Below are 16,030 nucleotides of genomic sequence, written 5' to 3'. Positions count from 1 at the left end.
CAAAAAATTCAAAATGGCGGAAAATCTATATAACCGGAAGTTATGGGTTCTTGAGGCAAATTTGTTCCTCATGAGGAGAGGCATCTCTGTGCAAAGTTTCATGTCTCTACGACATACGGGGCATGAGATGTGCCCAAAGTTTGCAATTTCAATAGGTTGCTATAGCGCCCCCCTTTGGCCTATTGATGTAATATTGCTTCATTCGCATCCTCCCATGACCCTCTACCACTGTGGCAAATTTCACATGGAATGACCAAGTCAGTGAGGAGAAAAACGTGGAACAGACAGACAGAGTTTTCGTCATTATATAGTAAGATGACATAATGTTTTATACATGTTATAATCACAATGTTGATGAAAGTGTAAAGTGATATAACTAAGTCGTTCTGCCACAGATCTTCAGCTAGTTTGTTTTTGAAGCACATGAAGGAACCAATCTGAAGACTTGAGGTGAGCTTTAAAACTGGTCAGCAGAAATGCAAAGTATATGCAATCTGTAATACATGATCTCAAACATGTGGGATCATCAGTATGAACCTTACAGACTGCTTTACTCCTTTTCAGATCTGACATATTTCACAAGGGGGCAGCACATCAACATATAAAGATTGGTCTACTAGAGTTTTTTTTTGTATTATTCAAAAGACAACATAATTTAAAGATGTATTTATTTTGACTAAATTAAAAAGCCACATTGGCTGTTTACACCTGGGTGCAAAAAGCATCTACCTTAGTCTAAATTTCAGGTTTTCCAATGAAGGACGTTCTAGCACTGATTACACTGTAAAAAGTAAATCTTAAACACATTAAACTTACCCTGAAAATAATCAGACTTGCCGTCCATGAAGATGTAGTTGACGAGAATCACACTGAAGATACTGGCCCACAGGTGCAAGTCACTGAACAACAGCACAAACCCCACATCCTGTCCAAAACAGAGATGATTACAGAGACTATAAAACAGCAAACAGTAGGTATCTATATGAATGAATCAGTGATCAGACTGAAGAAAGGGGGTCTTACATAGAAGGCATTAAATAAGACCAGAATTGGAATCTGCAGCATGCAGACCTGAACTGCCATACAGCTCCCCACCTCCAAGCTGAAGAAAGACAGATTGTTTAGATACAGACGTCACTTTTTAATTTAACTGAGTACCTTTTCAGTAAGACAGGATTTACCTAAGACTGATGTTGTTTTGGAGAGCAAACTGGATCCCATTAACAATCTCTGGGATCTCAGGAACCATAGCGAGAACTGTCACCCCAATGAAATACTGCAGAAAGAGAGACAGACGTTAGCATGGCAGCAGGAATCAACCAAATAAAACCTGACTCAGATGCTCGTCCTGACCTGGGAGATGTTGGGCTGGTTTAGTATGGGCTGGATGTGCTCGGTTGCAAGATCAGCACACGCAGATGTGAGCACAGTGGCCATGATGAGGATGACCAGAGACCTCCAGCGTGACCAGTGGACCACCGGTCCATTGTGGCCAGTCACTGCACAGACGTCATGTTACTGTTCACTGTCTCACAGAGGAATAATGAAAGGTACAATTTTGTGTTTAACTGAGAGGGAGACTCGTACCCTGTCCGTCTCCAACATGGATGTCATAAATGTGGGAGTGCGTCTTCAGTGTGAATATCAGACCAATGATGTAAGCAGTTGGCAGGAGGGCAGACACTGTGTACACCAGAGGCCTGATGAGGGAAGAAAAATAAAGATGAAACTCAAAAGACCACATAATAGCTTAGCATGTTTAAGCATATTTAGATTAAGTCCTCTTATCTCTGTCTCAACCACTTTCAACAGCATAGACCATTTTAAGACTGATTTACATCATTCCAGACAAATACTATTTTGCATTTGTTTGACTAGAATGAAAAGACTTTCGAGTCTGCTACTGAAAATTAAACCAAGAGTACAAATAAGCAAATACAGATAAAGAGTGCTGCAGGTGTGACATTTTTTCTAGGCCAGCCTGGAAGTTAGTCTCGCCCTGGTTCCCTCCACAAAAAGTCAATGTGATTTTCCAACTGGGTCTTATATTACTGCAGAAAATAAGCTCTGTTGCAAACACAAGTCCATGAAACTTCAACATTTTTTTCAGTGAGATAAGCTTCACAAATGAACACCACTTTTATGATTTTTGATGCGTAAATGCCATCGCCAGAAGTAAAAAGCTACATTAGGCTATGAATGAACTAAACTACTGTTGCATGACTTCAACATTGCCACCAAAACAGAATGATCACCTTGCAGTTGTCTGCCTCCGTGCACCAGTCAAGCTGCAGTTACAGTTCACATCCATGACGGTGAAAACATGTATGCTTCACACACATCTTCCCTGTGGCAGCACAGAAGATCTATATAACCACCACAGTTTCAAGGTGAGCACTCAAGATGGGTATCACCAATTCAGCATCTGGCCAAATGTCTCCTCTGTTCCTGAGATATGACCCTGAATAATGGCCAGAAAAGTGTTTTTGCAGAGGATTATGATGTCATAGTGAAGCTGACAACAAACCATTTGGATATCTGATGTCATTATTTAATCATTTTATCCTTTAAGACATTTGTGTGAAATTTTGTCATGATTAATTAATGTGTGAATTCTTGGCCAGAGTTTTGTGCAAAAACATGTCTTGTAAGGTCACAGTGACCTTGACCTTTGACCTTCAACCTTTAACCACCAAATTCCCATCAGTTCATCACTGAGTCCAATTGAACAATGTGCCAAATTTGAAAAAAAAAAAAAATCCCTCAAGGCATCCTTGAGATATTGTGTTCATGAGAATGGAATGGACATATGGACAGACGACTTGAAAAGCCTATAGCCTCTGGCCATGGCTATCGCCAGCTGGAGTCATAAAACCCCATTGACTTGAAGATGAGGGAACCAGGAGTGCTAAAATCCAAACTCATTTCTGGGTTTAGGACTCATTCCTGCAGCACTCCTTTGTAGAGATGTTAACTCTCGATGTCAAGGGGTCCTTAAATGCACCAACAAAAGGAGCCTTTACATTACAGTCAGTATATAAATGGAAAAAATATATAATTCCTTACTCAACATGGTCGCGGAACAAGGTACCGTTGTTCTGTTGAAAAAGAAAAAAATCACATTATTCATGATACAGTTTATGTGAAACACATATTGCTTGTTATAATGTGCTTGTTAGGATGAGACTAATGATGCTGACCAGATCGTAGTGACAGTTGTGGCAGATGAACGGCCCGCTGCTGTTCCCTCCAGTGGAGTTAGTGCAGGCGTCGCACACCAGATTTCCATAAGCCTTAGAGAACAGTGTGGGGGCAAACACACCTGCCATTGACAGAGGGATGAGTCAGTGTGTAACATTTTGGAAATGCTTTTACTTTGCATTTGATTTCAGTTTTGGCAGACAGAAACAGAGCGTAACAAACACGTGTACAGCTGGTGCACACCTGAGAATCACAGAGCGTTTGGTCATTACTGAAATAATCTACACATCTTTTCTTTATCATCTCTGAACATGGGACTTTCTATTCTCCAGACAGTTACTTCTCTGATGTAAAGACATTGGTTTATTTATTTGATAATTTAATATCCACTAGAGAATTGTGTGATAAAATTTACTTCATTCATTTCAGCTAACAAGTGGTGCAAATGTTGAATGTTAAAACACTTGCAAACACAATGAAAACAGCAGCTGTAAGTAAAAAACAACTGTAGCTGTAACATTTTGTCTGCAGGTGGCGTAAATGTCAACACAGCTGCTTCTTTTTGAGTCTGCAAAAACATGTTTACATCTGGACATCCAAACCGCTGCTGCTGCTTGTTCCCTTTTGAAAACAGAGGTTGGAGAAACTGCAGCTAACTAAACATGAATAAATACATTTCTAAGTACATCAGGAGCCAGGTTCATTAGGTGGTTTGCATCTAAAATACAGCTACAAAGTGAAAATTGTCTTGTTTTTATTCCATAAAATGGTCTGTGACTTCTCTTGTTGTTATCACCACCTGTGTCAGACACTTCCAACCCTGTACAGCTAGATGACGCCATGCAGTACATATCTATCTAATACTTGCCTCCTACAGAGATGAAAAGCAAGGCAGAGCTCACTCCTGTCGAGCGACTGTTGAATCTCTGCTCGCTGTGTCTCAGCCCTCCGATTATCATGCAGATACCCTGAGAAAAGACAAATCAAGGAGCCTCATTCCTGATGCACATGCTGTTTGAATGTGACTTTTGTCTCCACTGTGATGTGGCTGATTCACTGATTTCATATAATTTTACACTGAGTTTACAGCTTCTTTCAAAAGTAACTGCAGGTTGGCTCACGGGGATGAAGAGGATGCATCCGAGCAGCGTGCCAGTCAATGCTGCTTTGACAACCTCCTGCAGACACGGGTTGGCGGCACGGTGACCTCTGATCAGGGCTGTGATGTAAAAGGTCAACTCTGTGATGGAGCCGAAGGTGGCGTTCACTACTGCACCCACTGCAAAGTTACTCTGGGCTGCAATACTGCAAGTGTCAGAAATAAAAAAAATCGGTGACTCTTTTAACATTTCTGGAAACTAGATGTATAGGGCAACATCAAATTGAATTTATGTTTTACAGGTGTGTTTTAAAGGGATGAAAACAACTTACCTGGCAATGCCCATACCGATATAATAAGACAGAGGTATGATGGAGCAGAGTGCTATGGCGAACTTCACATCAGAGCTGGCGTACAGGTTTTCTCTGTCAACATATCCAATTACCAGGGCAACTATTACTAGTGGGAGGAGGTCTGAGATGGGGGTCAAAGATGATAACAGGTCTTCATATGACACATATGACTACGTTTACATGCACAGAATATTTTTGCCCTTATTCCGAAAAAGGAAATATTCCTACTAAGTTGTTGACATGGCTCATGAAAATGAAATTCCACTAATATTGCTGTGTACATGCAGCCGTGAAGATTCAGATTAATGTGCTTTAACATGTCATTTATCATGCAAAATTATGGAAAAGTGGATTGGCTGGTGCCGCTTGTATAATTTTGCTTCTTTGCATCAGAATAGGATTTTTCCAAAGTTCTCCACCGGCAGCAGATTTGTTCAACTGTGTGAAAATAACATCCCTCTTTTATTACTTCAACCACCGTCTTGCACATATTCAAAAACCTGTTGATATCTAAGTCTTTCATAATGTTTTAAAAAATTAGAAATGTGGGCTTTTCTTTTGGGCGTGCATCTCTACCCCACAGCCTTGCAAACTTTAGGCGAGCTAGTCATAAACAGGCCAGAGGCAGGGTGTCGCAAACTGCGGTAAAAACCCCGACTGAGATACATATTGTAAATGCGCTGTGTGTATGTCCAAAGAATGCTCTTCAAACCTGAATCATGTCGACATATCCCAAATGTCTTAATCGAAAATGCTACATTCAGAAGAAGGCCTAACTCAGGATATGCAAACAGAACATGCTGTTAACGTGACCCATATCAAATTCATGATAATATCATATTTGGAATAATAGTGGAAATATTAGTGTGCATGTAATCATAGTCACTACTGACACACACTCTTCACACACACTGCTAAAGGATACTGACAGCGAACACATTGATCCCATCAACAGTGTACTTGTAGTAGTACCAGTTTACAGCATGGTAGCAGCACAGCACTGCTCTGGTCTCGTAGACTTGATACTGAGGGTGAAATAAAAAATAAAGAAGCTGGTGCATGAAACCAACATTGAATAATCGCTGCGTGTTTATGTGCATTGAATAAACATTAAATCTCTCCCTTGCCTTCCTCTGTGAGCAGGTGGACACAGAAACATCCTCAGGAGCCAAGAGAAGAATGACACCCAGTGTGCGTGCGTTCATCTTGCAAACGGGGATGGTGAAGACCAGGATCCAGGAGAGGAAGCAGGCCACGGAGTGGATGACCACCAGAGGAGGATAACCCAGCAGCAGCCACACATAAGTGGAGATACGATGCTACACAACAAGGAGAAAAATATCCTATGATTTGAATCCATGTAGCAGAGACTGGTTAGTCATATAAAGTGTGCTCATACATTGTCTATATGTGTACTGTAAGTACCCAGTAGGGAGAGCGCAGAGGTCGTCCTGGCAGCTCTGAGATTGGCACCTCTGTAGGCGAAGGCAGCAGAACCGGTGAGTTATCATCCGCCCCATCTATGTTACACTCACAGTCTGGTGCTTGCTCACAACATCTTCTCAATGTATTTCCAATCTGGAGAAACACAACCAGAGGGACGTGATATTTCTGGCTCAGTAAAGCACTGACTTTACATTTCATCTAGTGTAATCACAATCACTGTGGCAACTAACAATTATTTATATGATTGATTGGTCTAATTTTCTTTCAAGTAGTTCATCGTTTAGTGCACACAATGTCGGGAAATAGTTTAAAATCTTCACCACAATTTCCCAGAGGCTAAAAACCAAAGATATCCCATTTACAGAGCTACAAAACAGAAGATCTTCACATTTGAGGAACTGCAGGCCGTGGATGTTTATGTTTCTGCATGATAGATAAATTATTAATCAAAAGTAAAATTTTGTTGTCAAAACTACACAAAGGAAATCAAACCCAAGTAAACAGTAACAGATAGGGGTGTAACGATACATCCACCTGGATCGATGTCAATTTAATGAATGGCGATCCAATATAATTGATGCACAGTGAAAACATCAATAAATATCATTGTCTTCAAGATACGCCTTTATTTAAAAATTCCCATGGCACGTGTGTGTCACCATTTCCGTCCAAGCACACCTCCTTTCTCAACGCTCAAACCATTCAATGCTTAGCTGCCTAGCACCCAGCAGATAATGGTGAGCAGCCATGAAATAAACAGTGAGGATATTTACTGATATTGTGTCTTATCAAAATCGAATCGTAGAGACTTTATAATATCAGCACATATCGTATCATTGTCCAAAGAATCAATACAATATCATATTGTGATGAAACTTGCCATGTACACCCCTAGTAACAGATCAATAATAGAAATAAAAATTGCCAACTAAAATAGAAATAATTTAGTTGACCTATGGCTACACCAAAGTGTGTAGATGTTAAAAGGGCTAGTGTGCCTGATCTAGTGGCATCTAGCAGGGGGGTTGTTGACTCCAGCAAACTAAAAATTCTCTCATGTAGCACATAGGAGAACTACAGTACAGTGGCCGATGTGACAGTGGCCGACGCACAACACAACTATTCTTATTTCCAGGTGATTATAAAGCAATGAAAATATAGTCATGGAATCTATCAACATATCCCCATAAATCCTACACACTGGACTTTAAAAATAAGTGTTCAGAAATGTGTGCTGCTCTGATTTTTGTGTGTATTAACTGTATAATATATCAGATCAGTTAATTCCACTGGAAACCAGTGAAGGAAGGCAAACAGAAGACTGACACTTTCCTTCGGAGAAAAGGAACCGGAGCACCAAAGCCCGACTCTTAAAGAACTAACATGTCATGGCAGTCATCCAGTGACATCCTGAACTGATCTGGACTGGTTGAACACACTAACGCATAATACCAGCAGGTCAGAATTTGAGCAACAAAAGCACAACAGCTTTGAGATAACAGTTTCAGTTCCCCGTTGGAAAGGGCAATCTGACAGCAAGGTAAAGCGGTGGAAATATTCTGAATATAGCGTACACTTATGCTGATAAAGATTTTTTTAGGTGGCTAAAAACTAAACAATTGAGGCAGCATTTGCTCAGTGCCGTTTCATTTTATGTGTGTGACGCAGGGATTTTCGAACCAGAAGTAATTGGAAACAAACTCTGTAAACTGGTCCATACAGTTGTGATAATGCTACACAATATGGAGAAAAACTGATGTGGGTATTCCTCTGCATCCTGTAAAGTAACACCTGAGCCACTGGTATTGATATCAAAACAACTCAGGTGCACGTGCACTCTTTATAAAACTGTGAATACATTTCTAATTCCTATCTTAAAATATAAGTCGAAGAATATTAATGGGATTTTCTTTAATTGTGTTCAAACAGTCAACACCATTCTCACCCATGTATCGCAATAAGAAGTTGCAACTGTTAGAGTTGTAGTCTTGTGGTGTCACTCCGTTAAAGCAAGACTTCTGCTGTTGTGACCACAAGTCTGTGAAATTTTGAGGAAATGGCATGATTCACTGTGCATCTTCCTCATTTCAGTTTGCAGAGAAAGTAAAAGAGAAAAACAGGGGTAACATCCCAGAACATCAACTGAACCCAAACTGTACCTCGTGGATTGTCTTGCCGAATGGCCACAGGAAGTAGCAGGACAACTTCCAGCAGAGCTTGCCTGAGGAGTGAGAGAAATAAATGAATGAGGACAATACCTGATCAGCAATAAACATCAATGTTAATCTCTGCTAACTGGCTCACCTACCGTACGGCACACCGGTGATAGTGGCGAACATTAGTATGCTGATCAGCAAATATGCCAGAGAGACCCACCAACCGAAGAGAAGCACATACGCTATGTTTCCACATGTGATCAGTTGACCTGACACCAAGAGGACAGACAATATTATTAGTGAAAGACTGACAAGTTCTCCAACAGTAACAATATTTGTCTCCATATATAAAGGATGATGCTGGTTTATTACAGCTTTGATCTCATTTTTGTGCTTTTGGCCACATTTCTCTGAAAATTCATAACACTGTACCCACCAAGTTTCACATCTGGGAGCACAGAGTCTGTTTACACCTGGTATTATTATGTGTCCTAGTTGATCTGATCACGAGGGGAAAGCTCTATTTCTGTCTGTTCACACCTGGCAGTAGGGTGCGTCTCCACATCCGTCTCTTGTGACCACTTGTGATCAGATCTCACTCCCCTGCTCTTTGTGCAAATAATGCCTATATAATTTCCGTTTGTAAAGACCAAATGTGTTGTTGTTGTTGTTGTTGTTGTTGTTGTTCTTATCTAGCGGGAGGTTTGTTAGCAACACGTACAGCCTTTGCTGTTTAAAATGAGTAAAATCTTATTTAATTGTAGGGCTGGATGCAGCATACTGATTCACAGCCCCTCCTCAGCCTGCTCTCTGTGTCTTCCTCTCTCTGTTTATCATGAGACAAGCGCCACTAGAGTACTACTGATGCAAGTGTGTGAGCTCCATGCTGGGAGCAGTTGGTAAGAGTCCACCTGGCTGCGCACACACAGTGACAGGGCTAACTGTTAGCTCGTGCTAACTGGGCAGACATTGAATTGACTGGTAACCGAGAGGGGAGAGGCTCCAGAGACTTTAGCTCAACATCCGTGCAAGTGCACTGACAAACGTTTTCCTATCTGGTGGGGCACCAGATAAGCTATGATGTCAGCTGAGTAGGCGGTACTTTAGTGTGGCCCAGGACACATTAGCATACACACTGCTGAGAGTGTGTGGCTATGTGCAGCCCAGACCACCTCTGAAAGTGACCCTGGGCGATCAGATCTCAAGATGCACTGTGTTCACACCTGTACTTAGAGCTGTGATCAGATCACCTAGGACGCATATTAACACCAGGTGTAAACAGGGCAACACTGACATCTCTAAAAACAAGTCAAACTAGACAAGAGACGCGCAGTTAAATCATCTTAACAGATTTAAACAATTAACCAAATTTGCTAAACTTATTTGGAAGAAGAAACAAAAGGTGCACAGTTAAATTATTACCCAAACATCCTTTGCAAACATTCATCATAGTCTACAGACTTACCTTAGAGCGACAATGCTTGCTTTGATTGTGCACATAGTTTTTTTTGATTAGTGAGGGATTGTTTATGACATTTTAGGTCTGCTTACTTTGAGCTTCACCTCCAAATAAAGTCGTTAGTCATGTGGCTGAACTTGTTTATAACCTGTACGATCGTCTCATCAATCATTTCCCACATTGTGATAAACCTGAATTATCCTCCAACACAAGCCTTACAAACTCCACAAGAAGCACTAAAACCTGTACCTGAATGTGGTTTAATGACGTTCAGTTCAGAGTAGAGCTCTTTCACAACCTCTGACCTGACTTCAAACGGACGCGCCGTCACATGACTCTTCCATTTTCTGAAACCAAACTGACACACACAGACACACACACACAATAAATACTGAGTCTGAGGGAAGAACCGTCCTGACTTACAAAAGGAAAACATTTGCTTTTAGACTTCTTACCCTGTAGTTGTTGACCAGTTTGTTGGCCTCCACTTCATTCTCCGCTCTGATGGTTCTCTTGCTTTGGATCTCCTCCCAGCTGTCATCACACAGACCTTGATTGACAAGCATCAAAATGACATATAAACCCAGTCAAATCAGAGTTTATTCACACAGCATGTTTCAGACTCAACGGTGATTTTAAGTGCCTTACGTAAGAATTAACATATAAAAAAAAATCAAAACCAAACAAATGATAACTGTAGATTGAAAGGATTTAAGAGGCGTAAAAGTATAACAATGAAACATCTTTGTGGGATCTTGGGTAAAGCAGCGACTAACAGAAAAGTTTTAAGCCTCCATTTAAAAGAACAAAGTGTTGGGGCAGACCTAAAGCATTAAGGAAGTGTGTCCCTGATTTTCAGTGCATAATAACTAAAAGCTGCTTCTGCATGTTTATTTCTCACCCTAGGGACAATGAGTAAGCCTTTGCCAGATCATCGAAGAGCTCTGGATGGCTAGTAAAAGAACAGTTGTTAAACAAGTCTAAAAAGTCGGTCCTCAGTACTCACATGCGTGTGCAGGCAGGCGTTTTGTTGTACACCCGACAGGACATATGGACTGATGTGAAGATGGAGTGTCTGTTAAGTTAATCTGTGGACCTCCACACAGTCGGTCGTCGATCTGTACGTGATTGTGACCGGCCTGGGGGTCCTGCTCCCATGGAAGATCTGCAACACCAAGCAACAAACCAATTACACAAAGAAAACTAAAAGCTGTTTCATGTAGTAACAAAGGACGAAGCTGAAATATTGGTCACATTATGACAGAATTATTACAGGACATACACTCCTTCAACACTGAAACCTGAGTTAATTGGCTTGATTTCTTTTAAAAACATGGGAAGAAGGCAATGAACAATGAAATATGAAATTACCCAAAAAATTTGCAAGAAATTAGTAGAAAGAGAAAATTAAAAACAAGAAAATTCGTTAAAAAAAAAAAAACTAAAATAAAAAAAACAGAATAAAGAAAGTTAAAAAATAAACAAAAACCTGGATGACCTGGAAAGAGTGCTAAAAAATTATAATAATTCTGTAACATAATTTTAAAATCAAATAATTATAAATTTTCTAAATAGTACGTACTGAAACTATTTGTCCATGGGCCAGATAGATAAAAAGTCATAAATAGAAAAATGCCCATGCACAGCTGAAGTCAAGGTGCTGGTACTGTGGCAAAAGTACAAACGTGTAAAGAAAAAACCACATATATTGTGGCTATGTACCGCACACAAGAAGGACAAAGAGAAGGCTCACGGCTCAGCGGCATCCCTCAAATTTGTGGGCCTTGAGAAAATCTCTCCCTCTCCAAGAGGAGGAGATATTACTAAAAAACTATTACAGAGAGAGTCCTTTTGGATTTTCACACTCAACAGTATGGAACCTCATGGACTTAATGAAACACTGGATCTGAGTTCATTCCTTTAGAGTTACGTGCAGATGTGATTTTGTTGTTCTTGAGGCTTAAAGTGATGATGATTATTGTTATGGTTGTGATATTGCTGTTCTTGTAAGTCCGATATTATCTTGTGGCTGCAATGATGTTATTCTTAATATTCAGAAATGATCTTTTTTCGTGCTGTTCTTAAAAATCTGAGATTACCTTACTTCTGATATGATGTGCTGTAATTATCTCTTTTGCAGAAGTGATGTTGACTTAACTTTGCATTACTATTTGAATGTATTTGACTTTGACTTAACTTTGCATTACTATTTGAATGTATTTGACTTTGTGACGCTTTTCCATATTTTATATGGTATAATGGTATTTTTGCCATTGAAACAGTGTATATATGGTATGTATTTTGTGGTTCAATTATATATGTAAATTCTTAGAGTGCTGTTTCCTATTTAAACCACTGTCTTCCTGTGCTCAGTATGAGCCTGATGAAGCTGTAAGCGAAACGCGTTGCTCTATTAAATTCTCGATCCTCTTTCTTAGTCCTGTCTTGTGTGCAGTACGTAGCCACTATATATGTGTTTTTTTCTTTACACAGATAAAAAGTCATTTTATATTTGTGGTTGTAGAGAAAGCATGGGATAATATTACATTTAATTGTCAGGTAATTTAAATAATTTTATTCAATTAATATGAATCACTGTGTATTCACTGATATAGCCATGAAAAAAATATTCTGCATTTATTAACATTTTGTTTCCGATATGGATTTACACAATTTTAAAAAAAAATCTTTAAATGACATCAACTTTTTTTTTCCCTCATCGAAAAATCCAGAATCTATAAAAACCCTAATCTGTTTTCCACGTTATATTTGTGTTAAGTTGCACATTGGCTCAAAGCTAGTTGTAATGTCACATATTCCTGCTCATATATAGATGTGTTAAACTCAGATTTAAGGAGGGCACATTCTGAGTGGAGGGAAACTTAAGATACTACAACTTAATTTATCCCAGAGGGAAATAGTTAAAAGTCACATTTTTTCACTTAGGGTTTGTCCGGAAATTGAACCCGAGACCTCCCTGAGCAAGACGCATAGCCCTGAACCTATGAGCCACATTTATAAGAAAGATAATAAGATATGAGAACTCTCTGCCACACTGCTGTAATGAATCAAACAAGTCTTTGTCTTGAGAACAACGTCCACATGCACTGACTTGATGCTGCTCTGTGTCAGTTACACAATGTGCCCGTGCTGCGCTTCTTTCTTTACAGTGCAGAGCCAGAAAAGCTGAGTCATACTACTGCTCACAATCACCCATCTGGATTTTTTTTGTCAGATCATCATAACTTTTGGCCCTGATTTAGCTTCATTCACACACTGCTTCCACAATCACTACCCTTTAGACCCCCAACCTCAGTTCAGCAACACAGCCATCACATGCACACCACTCACGATAGCACATGACCCTGGACATCTTTTTTTCCACAGTGATTCAAGGACGTTAAACTGGCAAAAAAAAATTGGTATGAGTATTGTCCCCTCGGCCATAGCAGCCATAACTGCATCATCACTGACTGCATGTATAGTCTGCAAAGTATGTCCACACAGAATCAACACACTCGTCCTTTGTGTGTCTTTGTGTCAAAGTATGTATGTGTTAATGTTTTAAATAGAGTTCACTGTACAAACCGTCTTAACCTTAAGGGCAAACAGCATTTTTCTCTACCTGTCTTAGAACTGGTTACTGCCTCCCAAAGCCTGACAACAGCTGGATTTGTTCTGCAGGGAAACCACAGGCATGACTGCAATTAAGTCAGGGGTAACAACGTGCCCTTCATTCATTCATTTCCAGGGTTTGTCTCTTACAAGATACAGCCTTGATGAATGAATAAATACCAACAAACTGCTGGCGTCATGAGACAAAGAACACAGCAATCGTGACTTCTCCTTTTAGACTTCACACACTTTGGGTCGAGTCTCGTTTTGTTTCCTCTTTTTGGTTTGGCATTTGCTTCCTGAAGCACAAATATATAAGATAACATTGTGTACTGACAGAAGAGATCTTTCATAGCTTCAGCTGAGGTCACTTCTCATAGTTTTGACCATTAATATAGAAGATGAAGATCTTAAGCTTCACAATGAGTGTGTTAACATGGACATAAATAACCTGTTTATGATCAGGTTTTTGGAGTATCTCCTTTAGGGTGATTGAGCATTGTGACGACCCCTCCGCTCCACTAGGTGTGTTCTTTCTGTTTCAGGATGCGGGTCAAGGCGAAGGGTTGTCATTTACCTCCTGAGCCACACCTGGGCCAGTGTGTGTCACTATATAAAGCTCACCCCCTTCCAGCAGACTGTCTTCTTCCCTCACTGCGCAGCTGCTGTTCTTTTGCTTTCTCTACAGACGTTTCCACACAGTCATACACGCAGACATTAATGATACTGACTTTCATGTTTATTTAGTTGTAAATAAATAAGCTTTTAACTCATTGTAACTTGTCTCGTCTCCCATCCTTGTTGCAGCCTAAGAGTCGGGTTGTAACAGCATGTTAACACCAAATTCTGTTTATGAGAATATGTTGAATATGCTACCAGGAGTACTCCGAAAGAAACCCAGATGTATATGGGAAATTTCTGTGTGTGTGCTATGCCGGTTTGGGCATGCAAACTCGACACAGAGGGACTCCCCAAACCAGGAAACCTCTTGCTGTGAGGTGACAATGTTAACCACTGCTCCACCATGCCTCTCTAATAATCAATCAGTCAGGGTGACTTTGTGACACTTTCTGGTAGATTACCAAGAAACCCACCTAAATTTCTGTATACTGCCTTAAGTGTTACTGTTAGAACTTGTTATCGACCTCAGCTATATTTCTATAAAGAAAACATGTTGCCAATTAAAAGATTTTAAGAAACTTTGGACCCCTGAACACATCAAAAACCCCTACCTCACTCTGATGACATATTCAGGTAAAATGGGTCAGACATGTTGTTGTTTTAGAACAATAATGTTTTCATCTTATTGTTTTAGCTACACTTGTGAGGTGAGCAAGAACATCATTTTCTGTATTTGTGTCTGTATCCGTCCAACCAACCAAATTATCTGCATCTGTAATCGGAATGGGTGAATTTTATTCCAATGAGAAAAGTATTTACAGAACAGCCTCAGAATTGAGTGTCAGATAATTTTTTATCACAAGAATAAAAGACTAAACATAGCTACCCAAATGAGGACTTTCCTTTACCACGAGTACAGATCATGACACATTTTACTTGTATGAAACTACAACTACAAGTACATTTGCCTTGCCCATCCCAGTTATCTCAGACTAATGAAATGATTGTTTCATGTAAAGCACATTTGTAGTAACAGTACACTAACATGTTTGGTGACAGACTGATATTTAAAGAACACAAGATGTAAAACCTCATTTGTCTCTTTTTACATCCATCCATCCATTCTCCAGCGTGTTCTGGGTCTGCCCTGGGGCCTCCTACCTCTCCCTTTTTACCTGATGCCTCAAATCACCTGACTTCACCCTAATCAGCTAACTATTTTGATAATGGATAAATCATTTAGGCCATACATCAATCAAACCTATCAAACCGTCCCTGGTTCCAGCTTCTCCACTGAGAGGATTTGTTGTTTTTCTCAATTTTATCTTATTGTAAAAGTGACATATTTGGGTTTTAGACTGTTGGTTGGACCAAACAAGCAACATGAAGAAGTCACCTTGGCATTGTGAAACTGTCATGGTCTATTTACACTATTTTCTGACATTGTATAAATGAATTGACAAAAATAAATCAACAGATTAATCGATAATTATACACACTCATTAGCTCAGTTTAGCTACAAGGTGTCAGTCTCATAGCAGCAAGCAAAACAACACAAACAGATTTCCTACGTCCCATCACACCATAATGTGCACTTTTAAAATAGCCTGGACACATAGGCACATAGAGCAGCACTGGCACGCGCACACGCGCGCGCACGATGGAACTACGTAGTAATCAATACAACGTGACTGTCCGCTAAGCAACAGCCCTCTCTCCTGAGCTGGCGGTGTTTACTCCTTTCATTTACATGATGACAGCCTGTGTAAATACCTGCACAGTCTGCTGACATGTTTAAAATGGAGACTCCATTCACAGCGCAGTACAGGACACAGTGTGCTTGTTACATACAAATAAAGTTTTATTCATGAACACAAGCTAAACATGAGCTCGAGCCGCTCACCTTGTGTGTGTTCAGCCGGCCTCCTCCTCCGGCTGCTGCTGTCTGAGCTGTGTGTGGATGACACAGACATGTCCGCTGGTAAAAACACCTCACCGTTAAGTCTCACCGCACTTGGTTGTCATCTCAATGAACGGACGCTTCTGTCGCTCTGCTGCTGTGAGGAGGTCGCACTGACTC

At 40.2% G+C, this 16,030-nt stretch overlaps 1 protein-coding gene across 1 annotated transcript in view; it reads right to left on the bottom strand.

The window, feature by feature from the left end:
* LOC126407874 (uncharacterized) overlaps positions 1 to 16,030 on the bottom strand; it is a 20,295-nt gene extending 4,265 nt beyond the window's left edge. Inside the window, exons 1-19 of the mRNA XM_050073138.1 lie at positions 15,854 to 16,030; positions 10,721 to 10,879; positions 10,170 to 10,264; positions 9,964 to 10,072; positions 8,408 to 8,524; positions 8,259 to 8,320; positions 6,079 to 6,231; positions 5,781 to 5,972; positions 5,579 to 5,678; positions 4,633 to 4,774; positions 4,323 to 4,506; positions 4,070 to 4,169; positions 3,201 to 3,322; positions 3,067 to 3,098; positions 1,588 to 1,700; positions 1,354 to 1,499; positions 1,182 to 1,276; positions 1,024 to 1,102; positions 817 to 925 (exon numbers count right to left, since the gene is read on the bottom strand). Coding sequence (XP_049929095.1) covers positions 817 to 925; positions 1,024 to 1,102; positions 1,182 to 1,276; positions 1,354 to 1,499; positions 1,588 to 1,700; positions 3,067 to 3,098; positions 3,201 to 3,322; positions 4,070 to 4,169; positions 4,323 to 4,506; positions 4,633 to 4,774; positions 5,579 to 5,678; positions 5,781 to 5,972; positions 6,079 to 6,231; positions 8,259 to 8,320; positions 8,408 to 8,524; positions 9,964 to 10,072; positions 10,170 to 10,264; positions 10,721 to 10,879; positions 15,854 to 15,923 — 2,179 coding nt within the window. The 5' untranslated portion in view covers positions 15,924 to 16,030. The remainder of the gene's footprint in view (positions 1 to 816; positions 926 to 1,023; positions 1,103 to 1,181; positions 1,277 to 1,353; positions 1,500 to 1,587; positions 1,701 to 3,066; positions 3,099 to 3,200; positions 3,323 to 4,069; positions 4,170 to 4,322; positions 4,507 to 4,632; positions 4,775 to 5,578; positions 5,679 to 5,780; positions 5,973 to 6,078; positions 6,232 to 8,258; positions 8,321 to 8,407; positions 8,525 to 9,963; positions 10,073 to 10,169; positions 10,265 to 10,720; positions 10,880 to 15,853) is intronic.

Source organism: Epinephelus moara, chromosome 20 (assembly GCF_006386435.1).
Source record: "Epinephelus moara isolate mb chromosome 20, YSFRI_EMoa_1.0, whole genome shotgun sequence".
Taxonomy (NCBI): Eukaryota; Metazoa; Chordata; class Actinopteri; order Perciformes; family Serranidae; genus Epinephelus; species Epinephelus moara.
The sequence above is the reverse complement of the archived record's forward strand: the minus strand, read 5'-3'. Positions and strand labels throughout refer to the sequence as shown.